The sequence below is a fragment of the Protomyctophum bolini genome, assembly GCF_963924005.1.
Source record: "Protomyctophum bolini genome assembly, chromosome: 11".
Classification (NCBI taxonomy): domain Eukaryota; kingdom Metazoa; phylum Chordata; class Actinopteri; order Myctophiformes; family Myctophidae; genus Protomyctophum; species Protomyctophum bolini.
Window position 1 is genome coordinate 36,033,385 of NC_137872.1, and position 20,474 is coordinate 36,053,858.

Below are 20,474 nucleotides of genomic sequence, written 5' to 3' on the forward strand. Positions count from 1 at the left end.
TAAGAGTGTCCCTCTAAAATATAGACAGGGATTTAATTACCACCGAATGTGTTATTTGAAGAAAAATCTTCCATTAATAGACATACATACCTTGCAGTCAAGTCATGAACCTAACATGACCATTTTATTTTTAATAAATATATAGTATTTTTCATCTAACTGATTTAAACCAAGGATTAAAGCTGGTTGCACACTGGACGCGTTTTTCGGAAAACTGGTGGAGAAACGCAGCTAGAAATACACGCTCGGTGTGCAGGGACATTTAATGTACCGTATGTGTGCGCAACATGCAAATGTTTCAAATCACCTCAATCACTCAGACATTCAGGTCCACCCCATGAGGGAGGCAATGTTTGCATATAAACCATGATTCAAGGACTGACAAGAGTATCAGCTGCATGTAAAACGAGTATGTACATGCTTATTGAAAGGTCATACTTTTCTTTGTATATGTCACAATAACTGTCTCCTGTAACAGCCAAGACATGTTTTTTAACATGCATCAATCCATGCTACTGGGACACCGGAGCGCACTTATTCGTTTCGCAATATGAGTCCCCAGCGCCGGTGCAGGGCAGGTTTGGAGCCGTTGGCCTTATGTGGCCATGACGCACCATGCCACGTTTTATAACATTGTATCCGGGTTAATGCAGATTAAGTTCACACCGATTTGCCAGCATCAATTGATTCAGTTTGGGATGAATTTAGTTGCTTCCAGTTTGCCTATCGTCCCGCTACAAATTGTATATTGTAGCGGGAGAACTATTTTAGCGGGACAATAAATCAGGCAGGCGGTGGACATTATGCCAGACAAGTCAACACTAACTCCATTGAGCGCCACCCTGAACAGTGGCAGCTAGCAACTGCGCAAAATTCATGTTTGATTTAAAAAGAGGGGGAAATCTTAACCAGTGTAGTGTATCGTCGCGTTAATTATGCAATAATGTACATTTGCATAGTTAGTGGGAGAAGAGATCAGTGTCTGATATATTACCATTATATTATTCCAATGCTCATATGCCACACTGACATGTAGAAAATGCTCTTTAAAATAAAGATGATTTTGGGAGTTCTATCAGTTGTGTCAGAAAGGTTTGAGCACGTTCTTCGCGGATACGACGGGCCAGCTGGATGTATCTGGTCACCCTCTTGGCGTGGAATGGAAAGTAGACGCTCTCACAGACTCGCACTCTAGTCTAGTGACTACTCTAGTTGCTCAGTCATTGCATTGATATAATTTACATTATGCAGCATGCGTATTAACTCATAGATCAATTTGTTATGTATGCAAAATAGAGTAGCCTACTGCGGAATAATTTCGTAAGTAATCGCATTGTTTCCTACATATTCATTGAAATGACAACTATATTAAATAAAGGAACATTCTTTAAATGAAGTTGTGGGGGGCTCTTAAAAGAGCCTTTGTGGGTAAAGGGGCTGTGTTGTTGTTTACTTCTTCTTAGCGGCAGCCTTCTTGGGTTTCGCCGCCTTGGGCTTCGCTACCTTCTTAGCTGGGGCTTTCTTTACGGCAGCGGGCTTCTTCACCTTCTTGGGACTCTTCGTCGCCTTTATCGGACTCTTCTTGGCTGCTGGTTTCTTTGCAGCTACAGGCTTCTTTGCAGCTACAGGCTTCTTTGCCTTCTTGGGAGATTTCTTAGCGGCTGCGGGCTTCTTGGCCACTGCCTTCTTCGGAGACTTCTTTGCCGCGGCGGGTTTTTTGGCTGCAGGCTTCTTGGGTTTGACTGCCTTCTTCGCGGGTTTCTTTTCCTTCGGTGCCTCCTTGTTCATCTTGAAAGAGCCAGATGCTCCGGCACCTTTGGTCTGAACCAGGGTGCCTTTAGCAACCAGGCTCTTTACGGCGATCTTGACGCGGGCCTTGTTCTTCTCGACATCGTAGCCGCCGGCAACCAGAGCTTTCTTGACCGCAGCCAGGGAGACACCTTTGCGTTCCTTGGAGGCGGACACGGCCTTGACGACAAGCTCAGCGACGCTGGGGCCGGTCTTCTTGGGTCGGGGTGCTGCCTTCTTCTTGGCGGCTTTAGCCGGGGCGGCGGCGGGAGCTGGGGCGACTTCTGCCATGCTGTAGAGCGGTTCGAGTTTCAGATGCACTGAACTAAACTCTGAAGTAGAGAATGTTGTAAGAGGAGGAGGGGGTGGAATTTAAAGGATATGTGAGAACGATGTAGACTCAACCCACTAGGTCAGTACTATGTGCTGCAGAATACTGAGACAGTTGTGTTTTCTCTACAACTAAAACTAAATAACATACATACAAAGAAATGTATTAAAGCCATACAAAAAACTCGATCAGATAGTAGACGAGTTTAGCTTCATAATCAAACCATGTGGAGGGTTGAGGAGTCCTGTGTTTTGTTTAGGGACGTTTAAAACCTCACTTGTACACCCTTACATGTACAGTTGTTTGTCAACTTTCCTCTGTCATTTGTCTTTTAAAATAGTTTTACCATATAATACCCTGTTCCATATTTGCTGCAGAGCAAGCAGAGATGTCTGTGTTTGGAATGAAAGTAAATCTAGTCGTTTGTGGTGAAGATTTCTTTTTTAAATGTACAACTTTCCAGTGTCTGCAAACACAGCTGTTGGCCCTGTGGCATGGAGACTTATCAGAGGGCACTTTATCTCACTCTGCTAAGTACTTGTTTTGTGATGAGAAATCTGACATGTTGTTAATTTCACACTCAAATGTATAATTCAATTCCAATGGTGCCATTTACAAAAAATATGACATAGCTCAATAAAATGTAAAATTGATGAAACACCACACATTTGCATGCAACTTATATAGCACAGTTATACTATATATATATATATATATTAATATTATTTTTTCTTTAACTATTATTACATACACAATTTTTGGCCGCTTCTAAAATGTCTTATATATTTTTTTCCCTCAAGAAACATTGTGCCAGTATGTATAGTGTTACATTTAAATTGGAGTGGAATAGCTATTAATTCAAATTGAAATATAGATTTACCCTAAATGTTTATTTATTATCATATATCCCTAGTCCGGGTAGTCCCTACCCTAGTTATATTTTAGGGAGACAATTAGACCTAGAATGCCTGTGATAATTTAATTATACTTCGTAAATTTTCATGTATCACAGGCATAGATCGCTTGCACCAGGTCCTGGTAGAAATGAAAGATGCGCGGCGGCATGAATGTGATAAATGCTCCGTTTGTACTCACCCATTAAATAATTCCAAAGACGTGGAGTGAAAAATGGTCCAAGTAAATCAAGTCACATTAACACTGAAACCCAAATAGCTAACATTTCCATAAACTGTATTACACATACATTAACTGGCACAGATAGATCACGGGACCGTGTACAAACTGTACATACTCACATGTATACACAATCACAAGTACACAGAAGCCAAGAGAAGAGGAAATCTCACTATTTGTATGTACCATGTTTTTATTCTTGCTTTGTTCTGGATTAAGTCGGTTAAATGCATACATTGTGATCCTCGTCCTGTGGCAGCACACTTTACCATAATGTTCAAACATGACTGTTTCTATGCAGATTCTACCACAGGTCGTTTCGAGGGAGCAATCTGATTGGTTGAAACAGCCTTCTAGCCGTGGGTTAAACCAGCACTGTTCACGACCTAATCAAAACAAATAATTCAGCTGTTCTGTTCTCCCAGAGCGCTAGCAAACTTGGTGGCTAGGCTAGCTAGTTTCTTATGAAGGTTGTGGTCGTAGTGACTACATCTGTCATTAAAAAAAATATTCTTTCAGCGATTTTAATAGTTTTAAGGGTAACTGTGGTAGAATTGCAATATTACACTCGAGGGTGTGGGTCAAGCATCAGTGATGCTTGCGGAACTCGACTCCGTCTCGTTCCTGACCGCATCACTGTCGTGGCAATAATCACGTTAACCCACACCTTCTCGTGTAATATTGCTTAAATATAGAACAGAGTTCCAACCGCGTCTCTAGCCTATGGCAGGCCAGGCTGGTGCATCTCAGAAGCAGGACAGGTTACATGCGAAAAAGAAGGCACTAGAGCAGCTCGGACAATTTGGGCCCTTAGGGCCGATTCATACTCCTATTTTAGAGCCGAATAAAAGTCGGTTCGGCTCTGTAGAGCCTACAATTTGACGTCATTTGAGGTTCGGGGGGGCGGGTACCGTCCTAAAGTCGGCTCTTCGGTGCTACTGAAAATTTCTGACGAGCCGAAATCATTTCGGCACTACAGCGCCGAAACAGGAGTATGAATCGGCCCTTAGTTTCAGGGTGCACGTAAAAAGTGATAACGTTTCGATGTTTAAGTTACATCTTCGTCAGGTCAACATGGCTGTTTAAGGCATTTGCCATTTGTAATTATTAATTTATGGATCAACTCTTTCTTGAAAAGATGGGTGGTCCTTAAAAGGACCGTTGTGTTTAGAGCAGAGAGAACAGTTTACTTGGAGCTGGTGTACTTGGTCACAGCTTTGGTGCCTTCAGACACGGCGTGCTTGGCCAGCTCACCGGGGAGCAGCAGGCGGACGGCAGTCTGAATCTCCCTGGATGAGATGGTGGAGCGCTTGTTGTAGTGGGCCAGTTTGGAGGCTTCACCGGCGATGCGCTCAAAGATGTCGTTGACAAAGGAGTTCATGATGCCCATGGCCTTCGAAGAGACACCGGTGTCAGGGTGGACCTGCTTCAGGACCTTGTAGATGTAGATGGCATAGCTCTCCTTCCTGGACTTTCTGCGCTTCTTGCCGCCTTTTGCTTAGTCTTTGTGACGGCTTTCTTGGAGCCCTTCTTGGGCGCTGGTTTCGCTACTTCAGGCATTATTCTTTCTCAGTGGGTTGAAGAGGAAAAGTGAACTCTGTTCAGCTTTGCACCAGCATTTATACCAAGACACTGTCTTTGTTTCTGCACTATAGACTAGGGTAGGGATGTAATTATGATAATAAGTAATAACATTGAAAAAACTGTTGGAAGTCCACTTACTGCAGTCAGTCTATTTGCTGGTGGGAGGTATTATGTTAGGCTTCCTGGTTTTCACCCAGGCGCCCCGGTTCGACTTATATCTTAATATGACTATAAAGCATCGTATAACAATCACTTTCGTGTTTTATTACACATTAAATGTGCCTTACAGGCGTATGCAAAGACTAAACTATGTAATGTCGAGAGCATGTGTAATGTACTATGTAGACACATAGGAGCCATCTTATTTGATTTGACATATTCGTGACCAAATGGCGCCCCCACTGGTTGCCTTGAGATATGGCACCATGGTTCCCTTTAATTAAGCCACAGGCTCACAGCTGTAGGTGGAAAGACGCCAGTAGAGACATTGATTGATTGATTGATTGAAATCTTTATTAACAGTTTGCAGAATTACAGTACATTTCAAGCACAAACTCAATACAAAGACTGTTAACTGTGAGTGGACGACCCAATTAAGCCTTACACTTGTTTACAACAGGGTCCACATTGTTCAATTCATCAAAACATTTAGAGACAAACAAATAGACACTTCTATGTAGTTAAAGAACAGAACAGGAATTCATCATAGGAAGCGAAAAGGGAAAAAAAATATATATACAGTGAGGGGAACAGGGGGATAAAAGAAAAGAAAACGAAAGACAGAGTGTAGGGCGCCTGCACACAACACCATGCGTTGATGCCATGTGTGCATATGTGCAGGCACCCAACACCACGTCCATACAAAAACATAGTACAATCCATAGTACAAAGACAGAGTGTAGGGCGCCTGCACACAACACCATGCGTTGATGCCATGTGTGCATATGTGCAGGCACCCAACACCACGTCCATACAAAAACATAGTACAATCCAGATAAAAATTCAGCTTTTACAGAGGCCAGTTTCGAATTGCAGCCATCCGTAGGTGCCCTTTGAGAGCAGTTTTGAAGGAGCCAAGGGATTCACATGTCTTAATGACTGTTGGTAGGGCGTTCCACACAGACACAGATTTCAACAGCTCGCACGCAACGCACAAACAGCGCAGTTTAAAGAAAGAAAGAAAAGTAGCCTACTTTATTATTTGTTTATTGAACCCTGCGCTCGTCTGTTTTTTGAGACCTTTATTTAGTTTATGAATGGAGCCTGTTCTTGTTTTGTTTGCCCCGTTTATTTTGAAACCATACACTCACACAACACAAACTCCTACCATAATATCAAGGACTGTCTAAAGAGGACAAGAAGCGAAGACCGTAAGGGCGCCGCCATGTTGATCACATGGTGCTCCATGGAAGGAAAGAAACATGCGCAATGGGCTTTATGCAGCCTTGGTCTGCAACTGCGCATGTTCCTTTCCTTCCATGGAGCACCATGTGATCAACATGGCGGCGCCCTTGCGGTCTTCGCTTCTTGTCCTCTTTAGACAGTCCTTGCATAATATCAACCTGTTGCAGTCATCATCAATCACCATCGACAAACAACTACAAGTGAGTAAACAACAACAAGACGCCCAAGTCCCAAAGTGTGAGCACGTTAAACCATATATCTCTGGTGATTATAGAAAGAAAGGCATATTGGCCCTACACATAGGTTCATTGATTGTAGGCTACAGATATTATACTGTTTAGACAGATGTTATCTCTCCATCAAACAGGGACAGGTCCCCCAAGATTTTAAACTGGACAAAGTAACCCCCCTGTACAAAAAAGGGAGTAAATTAGAACCCGGCAACTACCGCCCTATTTCTATTCTACGCTCCATCTCGAAAGTGATGGAAAAAATAGTCTATGAACAGGTTGAAAAGTATCTTGCCACTAATAAATTAATGTACGAGTTCCAATCTGGTTTCAGAACATCCCACTCCACTGACGCATGCCTCCTCTATTTGAGCGATCACATCAAACACGAGGTGTATGCTGGCAAATACTGCGGCATGATGCTGGACCTCCAAAAGGCTTTTGACACCGTTAACCTGTCACGCCTCGCTCCTCTGCCTTTGTATTTGAGCATTGACTTAGGTCCAAACCACTGGACTAATATGTGGCTTGACCATTTGGTTGTCTTATGTTCAGTATTTTGCCATGTCTTGTTCTGTTTGGTTTTCTGTTACCCTGTTGGTTTTGTGTATCTTATTTTGTAGTATGGTCCCTAGTGTTTCCCGTCTGCCTAGTTGCTGTTCCCTACCTTGTCTCACCTACCTTGTGATGTGTCAGTGTTTTCACCTGTGTCCTCTTTGTCCTGTTAGCCTATCCTGTGTTTGATTGTATTTTGAGTTCACCTGTGTCTAGTTAGTCTTTGTCTATTTATATACCCCAGTTTGTTCAGTCCCTTGTCAGATCGTCATTTCATGTCAGAGTGTCTACTGTGTCCTTGTTATGCCTGCCCCATTTTATGGGAAGTTTAAGTTATTATTCAACAAACATCCTGAACTGTGAATCCTGCCTTTTGGTCGTACTGCTTTTGGGTCCTCTGATCGCACCCTGACAGAACCACTCCATACTGGTTAACAAGCTAAAAGCTATTGGTTTTGATACCACATCAGTGAGCTGGATGCAATCCTACCTGGAGGGGAGAGAACGGATGGTGGAGGTGAACGGAACACTGTCCCGTCCCACCCCCCCACCCCCCCCCCCCCCTCTCAGTGAGCTTCCACAAGGAAGCATACTAGGGCCTTTAATGTTCCTAATATATGTAAACGACATGACATCAGCTTGTGACTGCAACTTGTTCTAGCTGTTCGCAGATGACTCAGCACTGCTGGTCTCGGACAGGAACAAACTGCAGGTTGAAAAGACCCTCAGCTCTGAACTTGGAAAAACTGAATCCATTCTCTTCGGATCAAATAGTAATCTCAGCAAGACAGGTGGCTTCTTGGTTAGAGTGGGTGACAATATTATCACACGAAAAGATGAAATTACCTACCTAGGTTCCATCCTTGAGGCCAATCTTTCCGGTGATAAAATGGCCACCAACGTAATCAAAAAAGTCAATCAAAGAACAAGATTCCTTTACAGGATCTCCTCACAAGATTAGATACACCACCAAGATACCCATGTACCTGTCTAAATACTTCCCTAATGTTAACGAAGTCCACACCCACAACACCAGAGGGAGTGCGACAAACCATGTACAACCCAGATTCGGCACAAACAAGGGACTAAATTATTTTTGCTCCTATGCCACCAAAATGTGGAACGCCCTACCAACTTGACTCCTTCAAAACCGCTCTCAAAGGGCACCTACGGACGGCTGCAATTCAAAACTGGCCCCCGTAAAATCTGAATGCCCCCCACCCCCCTTTTCCCCTCACTGTATATGTTTCTTTTCCCTTTTTGCGTCCTTTATGATGAATTCCTGTTCTGTTCTTTAACTTTAGAAGTGTCTATTTGTACGTTTTGATGAATTGAACAAGGTGGACCCTGTTGTAAACAAGTGTAATGCTTAATTGAATCGTCCACTCACAGTTAACAGTCTTTGTATTGAGTTTGTACTGTAATTCTGCAAAATGTTAATACATATTTCAATCAATCAATCAATTAATCTGAACCTTGAATTATATAGGGCTTAAAGCCTAAAACAATCCCAAGACTGAAAATGTTTTTTTTGCAAATCTGCACTGATCTCATTAAATGACCCCTGTGAAATCCTCAGGACTATCAGTCCCCAGGACTGAGAACTTTAAGCCCTTATGCGCGTGACATCATCATACCCGGAAGTTATGCGGGAATGTCTACTGAGTGGCCATACATCAAAACAGAGAAGTCATGTTTGATTGCATTACATTACTTTAAACAACATTTGTGTTTGATGAGGGGGGAGGGGCAGAACACCTCCAACAATCAGCAATCAAACACAAATGTTTGGTCACGAGTCACACTTTTCATTAAAAGCAAATGGCCCATTGTCATGTAAACTTGAGAGGTAAACTTGTTTAACCAATAGTCACCCACTTTTATTCTAGTTTCTGATGGAGTGATTGAGGTGATTTAAAGCACACATTAAAATCTAGTTAATTCAGTTAGATGCATTAATATTACTGATTAGTAAATTAGATCAGTAAGACCAGATCCCAAAGCCTCCATATATTATTGGTAATGAATAAAATTCAGTTTCTACATAACTGTGGGTATGTTAATATAGCCTCTGAATATACACAATGCAAAAAGTTGGCTGTTCAATGCAGCACTATGATGTAATACAATGTAGATTGTATTAGACCTAACCACTGTCAGTCCATGAATCATATAGCTCATATGCAAGCTTTAAGCACATGTTGCCTACTTGAATGGAATAAACTCTGTAAAGTGCATGTAGGTGGCTCTTAAAAGAGCCTTTGGGTTGTTGGTAGATCAATAAGCTCTACAAAGTGGTGTCCATCCTGGCATTGTATGCATCTAGCTGGGCATCAAGCTTCTCTGCAGAAAGCGGCTGTTTTTTGGCACCACCAGCACCACGTCCGCCTGTCCCCTGGCCTTTGGCACCGCCTGCGCCGCGGCCTCCACGTCCCCTCTGCTTGCCTCCAAAGCCACCAACACGCCTATTCATACCTCCCCCTCGTTTCAGACCCTGCATGGGAGGCCGTCGCTGGTTATCTATCTGTGAGGTGGCGAGCTGTATGTTCATGGGGCGCCCATCAAGTGGCATGCCGTTGTACTGTTTCATGGCCTTCAGGGCATCTGCCTTCCTTTCAAAGTGGACATCTGCAGTCCCCAAACCCCTTCCAGAGCGGTCATAATGGACAGCAGCCTTCTTCAGTGTACCAAACTCTGCAAAAAGTTCCTGGATATCTGCTTCAGAGACACCAAAGTCCAGGTTTGAGACAAGGAGCTTCCCTCCAGTTTCCACAGCAGCTCCTCCACCACCAGCATTGTCGAACATGTCAAGCTGTTTAGGCCTGCTGTGCAGCGTAGATCTGCCTCGACCCCGGTTGAGGTTGCCTCGGCTCCTCGCGGGGCCGGAGCTGCCGGTGGCTCCCCCTGTGGCTCCTCCAAGACGGCCGACACCGCCGCCAGCTCCGCGGCCGCCGCCACGGCCACCACTGCGGCCACCACTGCGGCCTCTGCCTCCGCGGCCTCCTCCTCTCTGCGACCTTTTCTGTTTGATAATGTCGTCTAAGGACATATCAATTTTATCTGCCATTATGCCCGAGCCTAATAACGCTAAACTTAGAATTAAATTGAAAATGGTAGTACAACCTAGACTCTAACTTGGTCCGAAACCCTGTCTCTCACTGAAGGATCTTGCCTGGACAATGTTGAAGATTCTAAAGTGAATGAATGATGAGCTCAGATCCTCCTTGTTTTAAGTGTGCTCTGAGGACCTAAGTGAGGACAGGCAGACTGTTCTGCAGTGCACTGGGCGGTGCCAAACCTGTTTTGCTGTCTTTGTTCTCACCAATGGTCTGAAACCGACATGGATTTAATTTGCACATTGAGCATGCTTAAACTGGTTGTAGCTGAAACCTTTACTATATATATATATATATATGTATGTTTGTTTGCAAAATTCATGTTTTCACACTGTTTATTTGGTAATGTTGAACTATCAAGACTTGTAGCATCAGTTGACTGAGCCTTTTACATTGTCCACAGTGTTTACTGTGGCCTTTCCAGCTCCTAGTGGAGTGAGGTATATATATGTTTTCTGTTTTGGGTTTCATTCATGATTTACTTTAATTAATTGTATTTTGGGTTTGATGGCTCGTTTGGTTTGGTATATTTGGTTATGGACTTCACTTATGGTACGTTTACTTGGTATTGTACTGGTCTTGTTTTGAAATTATTTGATTTATTGTATCACTCACACTGTATTATATTGACTATGAATTAACCATTGTATTGTTGATGGTAATCAATTTATGTATTTAATGCACAGATATTATTGTTAAACTATGAAGTCATTGATTTGTAATATTTATTTTCTAATTTAGAGTTTTCACAGTGTTCCAATGAACACAGGGCCTTCTCCGTGGCCGCCTATATACCCTCTGGAACGCTCTCCCCAAACACATCCAAGATGCCCCCTCACTTCCTACCTTCAAATCTTCACTGAAAACCCACCTGTTCACGATGTGTTTTTAAAAACTTGCACTGTTTTATTGGTTTTATTATGTCTTTGAGTGTCATGAAAAGCGCTATATAAATCCTGAATATTATTAAACTGAAATAAACCAAGGATTAAATGTGTGATCAACATGCAAATTATTTAAATCACCTCAATCACTCACTCAGACATTCCGCTGCACAGCTCTACCCTGTTGGGGAGGCATTGTTTCATTGTATTGAACTCACACCAAAACCAGCAGTTGTTCACACTTCATCATCCTGGAATGGGTGCGGAATGAGACTCTTCTGTACCAAGCAAGTCTAGAGTTTTGGTTTAAATCTAATCTACATGTCTATTCAGTGGCTTGCCAATGCCACTGAAGCTTTTTTTTTTTACAAAAATGTTTAGATTTTCATTATCGTGAGAACGATGGCTTCCATTTTCGCATTCCAACTTTTCAGGCCTAGAAAGCCTGCAGTTTTTATTAGCTTGTATTCCCCATCGATGATGTCACTGGAAGACGGTTTCTGAACTGCCCACAGCCCTCCTATGAGACACAGACAGAGTAGAAAAAAATTGTGTCATTTTTGTCATGATTATTAGTGAGGACCTATTATATGAAGATAGGTTGAAAAGTGGTCCTTTAATGGAAAAAATGCACATGTGTGCTAACTGGTCAGCTCTTTGTTGCATTTCATAAAATAAAAGGTAGTTTGTGTAACGAAGTGGTCCTCCGTTACTGATATTTGGCACATTTCAGGTGTCAGGGCAATAAGTACAATTATGTAATATGAGACTGTTATGGGTACTTGAATACTGACTGCTTCTGTTCTGTCTGTTCCAGTCGGGCAAAAGCACACCAACATGCCCTATTTGTTTGCTGCCTGTGTTCTGCCATTTCCCATGCTGTCAACCTTCTTTTTGGAATAAACCACGGTGTGGCCAGTGTTGCCAACTCTCCAGTGACGGAAGTAGCTAGTGGCTCCTCGAAAAGTAGCTAAAAGTCGCCAGGGGTGGGATATGCGCGCGCGTAGCGCGCGCCGCCCCTAGCGACTTTTTTGCGTCCCTAGCGACTTTTAGGCGCCCCTAGCAACGAAAATATGTAGCCAGCCCAGAAAAACATTTGTCATTTATGTGCACTTAGTTTGTATCATCTCTTCATTTGATAACACATCGTTTAAACTCATTGTAATATAAAAAAATCATACCTCAATTCAACTAATGTTTAGAACGCTATTTTGTTCCGATCCATACAGGAATTAGAAGGTTAATACTTTATGCATCCGACTGATCCGAGTGTGTATTTTATTTTTACTAGCAGACTAAACTGAGCTGCCAGTGCTTCCTCCTTTCTTGCTCTGTCGAGCTCGAGGGGCGCGTTCGGAAATACCGCACCGGAGCGCACTCGCCTAGGCAGAGCAAGAAAGGAGGAAGCACTGGTAGACAGTCTGTGCAGTGTGCACATAACCGAGCCGAGGAAGCCACTGAGCCTGCTGTGACCTGTGAGCCAGACCAGACGCGCCGACCACTTTTAGTTTTGCCAATTTAGCGGATTTGAGGCTGAGAAAAAAAAAAATGATTTTATCTCTGGCACATATCTGGCGCCTGTCAACACGATTTGTCCCCAATTCACCAGGGGAAAAAAGCTAGATTTCTCGCCAGAAGCTTTTCACTAATTCAGTCGCTAGGGGGGTCTGGAAAGAAGCTAAATATGACGACAAATCCGCTAAGTTGGCAACACTGGGTGTGGCTGCTTCTTAATTACCTCCTGACTCTGTGCTCATTTCCAGCCGCTTATCGGGCCGACACCACAGTTTGTTATATGTTTTAATCGAGGAGAAAACACAAGTGGCACAGAGAGAAGATACTCTGTCTGTTGTCTTTGTCACTTTATCCCCCATATATGGAAATCCCTGAATTCGCCCAAATTGGTGCGTCAGTCATAGTCTATCACATGACTGACGTAATAGACTGTACCCCAAATACTGTGACAATGGAATACTGCCATCATTATACCCACAGCACTGATAACAGCTACTACACATGCATGTTGAGGCAATGAATAGTTTTTAGACATTGTCAGACAAAGCCATACAGTCATCGTATACGTGAGTGACCTAGCGCGATTGACTGAGAGGCATAATCTACGTCATGCATTGGTGGACAGACTGTTCAAATTACGTAATACATGCTAGAAAACTAACACAGTAATTCAACTACCCTTAGATTTTAACTTTTCAAATACAGATAACAACCCTATATCGAAGACCATGGCGAGTTACATTAAACCAGATGGAAACATTATTCAAGGGTTAAAGGACATCGCTAACAAGCTAAGGATTCACTCCCTCAAAGCGACATGCGCCTCAAACTCTGGTCACCCCACCTCATGTTGCAGTGCAGCAGAGCTCATGTCTACCCTGTTTTTCTACACTATGCGCTACAAATCCAATGACCCTCGAAACCAATGTAATGACCGCTTCGTCATGTCAAAGGGTCACGCTGCACCAATCCTCTATGGAGCGTGGGCTGAGGCAGGTTATGTGAAAGAGGCCGACCTGCTCAACCTGCGCAAGATTGAGTCTGACCTGGAAGGGCACCCAACACCTAGACTGGCCTTTGCCGATGTGGCTACAGGCTCCTTGGGACAGGGTCTTGGAGCTGCATGTGGGATGGCCTACACTGGGAAATACTTTGACAAATCTAGTTACCGTGTGTACTGCCTGATGGGTGATGGGGAGTGTTCAGAGGGCTCTGTATGGGAGGCCATGGCCTTTGCTTCCTACTACAAGCTGGACAACATGGTGGCCATCATTGATGTCAACCGGCTGGGCCAGAGTGAGGCTACACCTCTGCAGCATAACATGGACACCTACCGCAAGCGTTGTGAAGCCTTTGGATGGAACACATATATTGTGGATGGCCATGATGTAGAGGAACTGTGTGAGGCTTTCTGGCAAGCCAAGCAGGTTAAGGACAAGCCTACCTGCATTGTTGCAAAGACATTCAAGGGCAAAGGACTCAAAAACATTGAGGACATGGACAACTGGCACGGGAAGCCCATCCCCAAAGACTGTGTGGATGACCTGCTGAATGACATTGAGGATCAGATCCAGGTCCCAAACATCACACTCAAGCCTGAGTTGCCCAATGAGGACACAGCTCCTGCAGACCTCACTGCCATTAACCTACAAGAACCCCCAGCCTACAAGAAGGATGAAAAGATGGCAACAAGGCGGGCATATGGCATTGCCCTGGCCAAATTGGGCAAGTCAAGCCAACGGGTGGTGGCCTTGGACGGGGACACCAAAAACTCCACCTTCTCTGAGACCTTCAAGAAGGACTTTCCCGACCGATTCATCGAGTGCTTCATTGCTGAGCAGAACATGGTCAGTGTGGCTATTGGCTGTGCCACCCGTGATCGCATGGTTGCTTTTGCTAGCACCTTTGCAGCCTTCTTGTCCAGAGCCTATGACCAGATTAGAATGGGGGCCATCTCTCAGTCCAATGTCAACCTAGTGGGCTCCCACTGTGGTGTCTCCATTGGTGAGGATGGCCCCTCCCAAATGGCTCTGGAGGACCTGGCGATGTTCCGTGCCATCCCAAACTGTACCGTGTTCTATCCCAGTGATGCAGTGTCCACAGAGAGAGCTGTAGAGCTGGCAGCGAACACTAAGGGAATCTGTTTCATCCGTACGAGTAGACCAGACACCAACATCATCTACTCCCCGGATGAGAAGTTCGAAGTGGGCTTGGCCAAGGTTGTGCGTCAGTCTGACAGTGACCAGGTGACTGTGATCGGAGCTGGTGTGACTCTACACGAAGCCCTCACAGCTGCTGATACCCTGGCTGCAGAGGGAAAGAATATCAGAGTCATTGACCCATTCACCATCAAGCCACTGGATGCTGACACCATCTTGGCCAGTGCCAGGGTAACAGGGGGAAAGATAATTACAGTGGAAGACCATTACAAAGAGGGTGGTCTTGGTGAAGCGGTCCTGGCTGTGGTGGGTGAGGAACCTGACATTGTGGTGACGCGTCTGGCTGTGACTGAGGTGCCTCGCAGTGGAAGGCCCCAGGAACTGCTGGACAAGTACGGCATCAGTGCCCAGCATATAGTCAACACTGTGCTCCAAATCTTTGACAACTGAGGACGCCCTCCATTCCCAGGCAAGCTCTTGCCATATATTTATCTGTACGTGAATCATGTCTGTTACATGTTGCACAACATCATAACTTTTTCATTCACTGTTTGCCAACTGTTTGCCAAAAATGGTCAAATATAGATTAAAACTAGAACTGCACTCTGCCGAGTGCATACTTGCTTGTTGCACACTAGTAGGCCATAAATGGCCTACTAGTGCGCAAGCAGAGCGCGCAAGTACTTTCGACCGCATCTCAGTATCTCTGTGAAGGAACGTTTGAAATGTATAATCATTACGTGTAACTATTTGCTACCTAACTACTTTTTTACAGAAAAATGAATCATTGATATGTGATGAAAAAAAAGGTATATAAACTGAATTAAAATATATATTATACAGTATAATTATTTTATTACTTATTGTAAATTGTCAATTGTTTTAATTTGTAATTTGATTAGCAGTATACTGTGGTTACTTGGTTCCAAAAAGTGAAGCCAAGTTTTTTTCAACCGTAGGTTTGTGCCTGGTTTGCTGGGACCAGTTACAACATTACGTCATCGTTGTGAACTGGGACCAGAGTACATGGTGTGTATATGACGTAATGTTGTAACTTGTAACTTGTAACTAGTCCCAGCAAACCAGGCACAGACTGTATGTAGTTGTTCTAGTTACAACTACATACAGAGTATGTAGTTGTAATTTGATTAGCAGTATACTGTGGTTACTTGGTTCCAAAAAGTGAAGACAAGTTTTCTTCAACGGTAAATCTGTGCCTGGTTTGCTGGGACTAGTTACAACATTACGTCATCCTTGAGAGAGTACATGGTGTGTATATGACGTAATGTTGTAACTTGTAACTTGTAACTTGTAACATTACGTCATATACACACCATGTACTCTCTCAAGGATGACGTAATGTTGTAACTAGTCCCAGCAAACCAGGCACAGATTCACCGTTGAAGAAAACTTGGCTTCACTTCGAAGAGACCAAGCGAAAACATTACTTGCGCGCTCTGCTTGCGCAAGTAAAAATGTAGGGGCGCTAGCCCGTCCTATATCCAGCTTTTAGTTTGTGTGTGTGCAATAAAAAGCAAGGCTTTTGCACACCTACAGGCGACAGGTGCGTAGGAGAGGGTATGGTGCCCAAAAATAAAAACGGAACAAACACTCGCACACTGTCTTCATATGCAGTGAACAAACTTTTAATAGGGAAACAGCAACGTTTCGGCCTTCATCATAGTCTGATGAAGGTCGCATAGGCCGAAACGTTGCTGTTTCCCTATTAAAAGTTGGTTCACTGCATTTGAAGACATGTAGTGAGCGGGTGTTTTTTTTTCAGTGTGTGTGCAAACACAGAATTTGTCCTACACAAACATAAAATGCCATTGACAACGAATGGACAATTGTCAGTATTCGTGCAAACACAAACATTGCGTAACACAAACATTGAAGACAAAGGTGAGGATGCAAACTATATCTGCCTCCATTTAACCAATGTAACCCATGTTTATAATTGTATGTCTGTTTGTATGGTCACAGTACCACCTGCATCATTCAGTACGCATGCATTTGTATGGTCACGGTACCATCTGCATCAGTTCACAGCTCCTCACACCGATCACTCACTCACTCAGTCACACCAGTTTGGAATCAGCAATCACCACCACACCCTAGTATAAAGCACAGCACTTTTGTCTCAGTCAGTGAGGTGGACAACACTGGCTGTGGCAGGTCTGTATCCCTTCTTCTACAAACATTTTACCATTTTTACTCTTCATTACAATTCATTATATTAACACAGATGATTGGTTTTAGACCTCCAAATACACACTGGTGAAGTTGAACCGAACTGATGAGCTGTAGAACTTTAACTGAATTGGTGTGTTTATTTACTTTACCCCTCTGACCTTGAATGACTGACTTTGGACAAACTATAAACAATTGAGTCTACTTTTGGGTTGAATTACTCTGATTTATATCTGCATTGTTGTTTATTTTATTTTGTTTCCTTCAATAATAATATCTTAAGCAATATTTACAATGTCTTGGGTTCTTTATGATTTCAATGCAAATTCCTTCCACCATACGCCTACTTCTGACAGCAGTACTGGTCTCAACATATTCTTTATCACCAAGTGTATATGCTACAATGGTTAGGAAAATTGGTTGGAAATAATGTAAAGTGTATTCATGACTTGTCTATGTCTAACCAATGAGTGAACTAAGCCATCAATTTGAGGCCCATGGGGCAGGAGCTGTTTCTGTAACATGACACACCCTGGACTTTTAAAGTGTCCATGTCACAGTAGACCTTGGCAGGTGTCTAGCCGCTTTTGTAGATCTCATCACAGTCCTGAAGTTTGTCATGGTCATCACAACATGCAGCAGAGTGGACTGTTACAGCCAGAAACAGAACTGCAAGAAGTATCATCTTGAAGTATTTATGTTGCACGTTGTTCAGATCGAAGCACTTCTGAGTGTCCTGAGTGTATGTTCAGCTCCAAGGTTCAATGCAGTCTGAGTTTGAGAACCTCCATTTATAGTGGTCAAGAGGGTTACAATTTCATTTTTGGCAGCACCTCCACCACGGATTCAGTTTTCTTCCTCGTGCCTGACTTATTTATTGGAACCATTTGCCTTCTCTTTTCTAACAGTGTGTGGTCACTATATTCATGAGTTTCTAACGCACCTGCCATGTTGGGGACCAACATAACTACTTCCTGTCCTCCTCACTGGACACAATCATCCGATGTTAAAACAGAGGGTGCATGGGTCGAGGTGGACGTCACAAACAAACAAATGTAGACACACTGCTATATCACACACACACACACCAAATGGCAGTATCAAACTGTTGGTAGAATGACAGGGAAACAAATTGGCAACATTTTCATTATATAATCCCCCTCTGTCTATCAACTGAACATCATGTTTATAGCTGTTTATTCAAGAGAGACAAGTCTGTGTAACTAAGGCATGATTGGCAGTAGAATGTCCAGGTGGGAAGCTAATTGCAAAAGAAAATCCAGCAGCGAATGTTCTGCACTGTGAAATAATGAAGGTATGAGGAAGAAAACCAAACTGATGGAGGAGTATGCGTGACAGATACTGTACATCTCTCTCTCTCTCTCTCTCCATCAAGTTGAATATCTAGTTTTGGATAGACATGCAGCACTTGTTGCATGTCTATCCAAAACTAGATATTCAACTTGATGGGGCGAGAGAGAGATGTACAGTCCATCAGTTTGGTTTTCTTCCTCATACCTTCATTGTTTCACAGTGCAGAACATTCGCTGTTGGATTTTCTTTTGTAATTAAGCTTCCCACATGGACATTCTACTGCCAATCATGCCTTAGTTACACAGACTTGTCTCTCTTGAATAAACAGCTATAAACATGATGTTCAGTTGATAGACAGAGGGGGATTATATGATGAAAATGTTGCCAATTTGTTTCCCTGTCATTCTACCAACAGTTTGATACTGCCATTTGCTGTGTGTGTGTGTGTGTGTGTGTGTGTGTGTGTGTGTGTGTGTGTGTTTAATATAGCATTGTGTCCACCTTTGTTGGTCCATGTTTGTCTTCGACCATATAGTGTGTGTGTGTGTGTGTGTGTGTGTGTGTGTCTACATAATCTTACCATTAATATACATGTTAGTAGGCCTAGTAGTTATTGCCTTACTGTCATGCACGACTTCAGTGTCTAGTCTTTCTTTCTCTCACCCGCCCTCTAGAATGACTGCTCACAGGACACCAGACTCTGCAAGTTCAACCTAGCCTTTTATGGGCTCTCTAGTATTTGAAAAGGGCAAAATTCAAGTGAATTACATTATGTAGAAAAAAGGATCTCTGAGGACAGGAGGAGACAGGAAGTTCTACCAGCAAAACTAGTGTATAGGGGATAATCCTTTCTGGGTTTAATGCGCCCCGCCACCCCTACATTGTAGAAACTCAAGGCCTGCAAACTGGGCAAGGGTGTGGCACTAAACTGAGAGGATACTGCAACGTGTGAGGACACATGCACACTCATGCACGCGCACTTGCACACTCATGCACGCACCACAAACATACATTCTAAGAAGTAAACATATCAGCATGATAACTAATATACAACTGCAGTCTGCACACTCAAAAATAGAAGGAGTGGTTGGGTCAATAATCAAAAAAAATGCACGTACAAGCATGCACGCACACACACACACACACACAGTCAGTCGTCTACCGATGTTAACTTTGAGGCTTGAGCCATTTGTGATTGACCAGCAATTATGTTTCTTAACTTTGTGTCTTTGTCAGATAAATGATGCAAATCTCTTTCTGGGTCCAAGCAGTCTGTCTCTGCCCCAAAAAGCAAGATTTTCAAACCCACAAAATGTACATTTTTGTGTTATTTTAATTAACATTAATATCCATTGGATGACATTCCACAATCTCTTAACTGCCCATGGCCCATGGACATGGGAGAAAACGGATTAGAAAGTAAACCAGAGACACACTTAGCTGTCTATAGGAGTGGTTGCACCACTCAAAAATCACACCCGTGTGAAGTGAGGGCCACTCTTCATCGTAGATCATCCATCCATTGTCAATGGGAAATTTGTGAAGGACGAAATAGCCGATTTGCTCGTCTACATATGACATACATTTTCATTCATTGTCAATGGCATTTAATGTTTGTTTTAGTACAAAAATCTACACTATGAATGTATATGTTTGAGTCGCCCCTCAAACATCACACCCGTGTGAAGTGAGGGACGCTCTTATCATCGTACCTCATATTGTAAAATAGACACTATGCCTATTTGCTCAGAATACGTAAAATTGTCCATTCATCGGCAATGGAAATTTAATGGAAATGTAATATTTATGTAGGACAGAAATAGGCACTAAGCCAAATTGCACGTCCACATATGACGTACATCCTCCATTCATTGTCAATGGGAATTTAATGTTTGTGTAAGAAGAACATCTACCCTATATAGCTGAATATAGGAGGGGCTATGCACCCTCTACATAAACTTAATTCATTCATTGAATTCATCCACGCCATTGTTAATCCTTCGTGTAAACCATGGGTTTTCAACAGGTGGTCCGTGGACCACTGGTGCTCCGTGAAGGTGTTCCATGTGATCCCTGACCATGCATTTAGTAGGAAAGTGAAGATTCATGAATTTAATTTATTGTTTTGACCACAAGTTGAGAAACAAGTAAGTGTATGATGATCAGTAAATGATCTGGTGACAAATTATGTCGTCAGTTACTGGGAAGTCTGATGTCAAGAACTTCCACAGAAAAGTGAGTTAGAATCTCAAGGGAAACAATACCGGATT

At 43.1% G+C, this 20,474-nt stretch overlaps 4 protein-coding genes and 1 pseudogene across 5 annotated transcripts in view; 2 read left to right on the forward strand and 3 right to left on the reverse strand.

The window, feature by feature from the left end:
• The window catches only part of LOC308324708 (uncharacterized protein), a gene marked incomplete at both ends in the record, with an annotated part of 50,072 nt that overhangs the window by 22,051 nt on the left and 7,547 nt on the right, over positions 1–20,474 (forward strand). The gene's annotated exons all lie outside the window — the stretch shown is intronic.
• Positions 1,444–2,079, reverse strand: LOC308324710 (histone H1-like; the record flags this gene model as incomplete). The annotated part of the gene is made up of 1 exon (XM_080776951.1): positions 1,444–2,079. The coding sequence occupies one exon, from the start codon at positions 2,077–2,079 to the stop codon at positions 1,450–1,452; it is 630 nt and encodes a 209-aa protein (XP_080633077.1). The 3' UTR covers positions 1,444–1,449.
• Positions 4,355–4,813, reverse strand: LOC308324725 (histone H2B-like; annotated as a pseudogene). Its single transcript has one exon. The product of its transcript is annotated as a histone H2B-like (transcript).
• On the reverse strand, positions 9,314–10,093 carry LOC308324368 (THO complex subunit 4-A-like; the record flags this gene model as incomplete). The annotated part of the gene is made up of 1 exon (XM_080776412.1): positions 9,314–10,093. The coding sequence occupies one exon, from the start codon at positions 10,091–10,093 to the stop codon at positions 9,314–9,316; it is 780 nt and encodes a 259-aa protein (XP_080632538.1).
• Positions 13,270–15,150, forward strand: LOC308324705 (transketolase-like protein 2; the record flags this gene model as incomplete). Its single annotated transcript, XM_080776941.1, has 1 exon — positions 13,270–15,150. The coding sequence occupies one exon, from the start codon at positions 13,270–13,272 to the stop codon at positions 15,148–15,150; it is 1,881 nt and encodes a 626-aa protein (XP_080633067.1).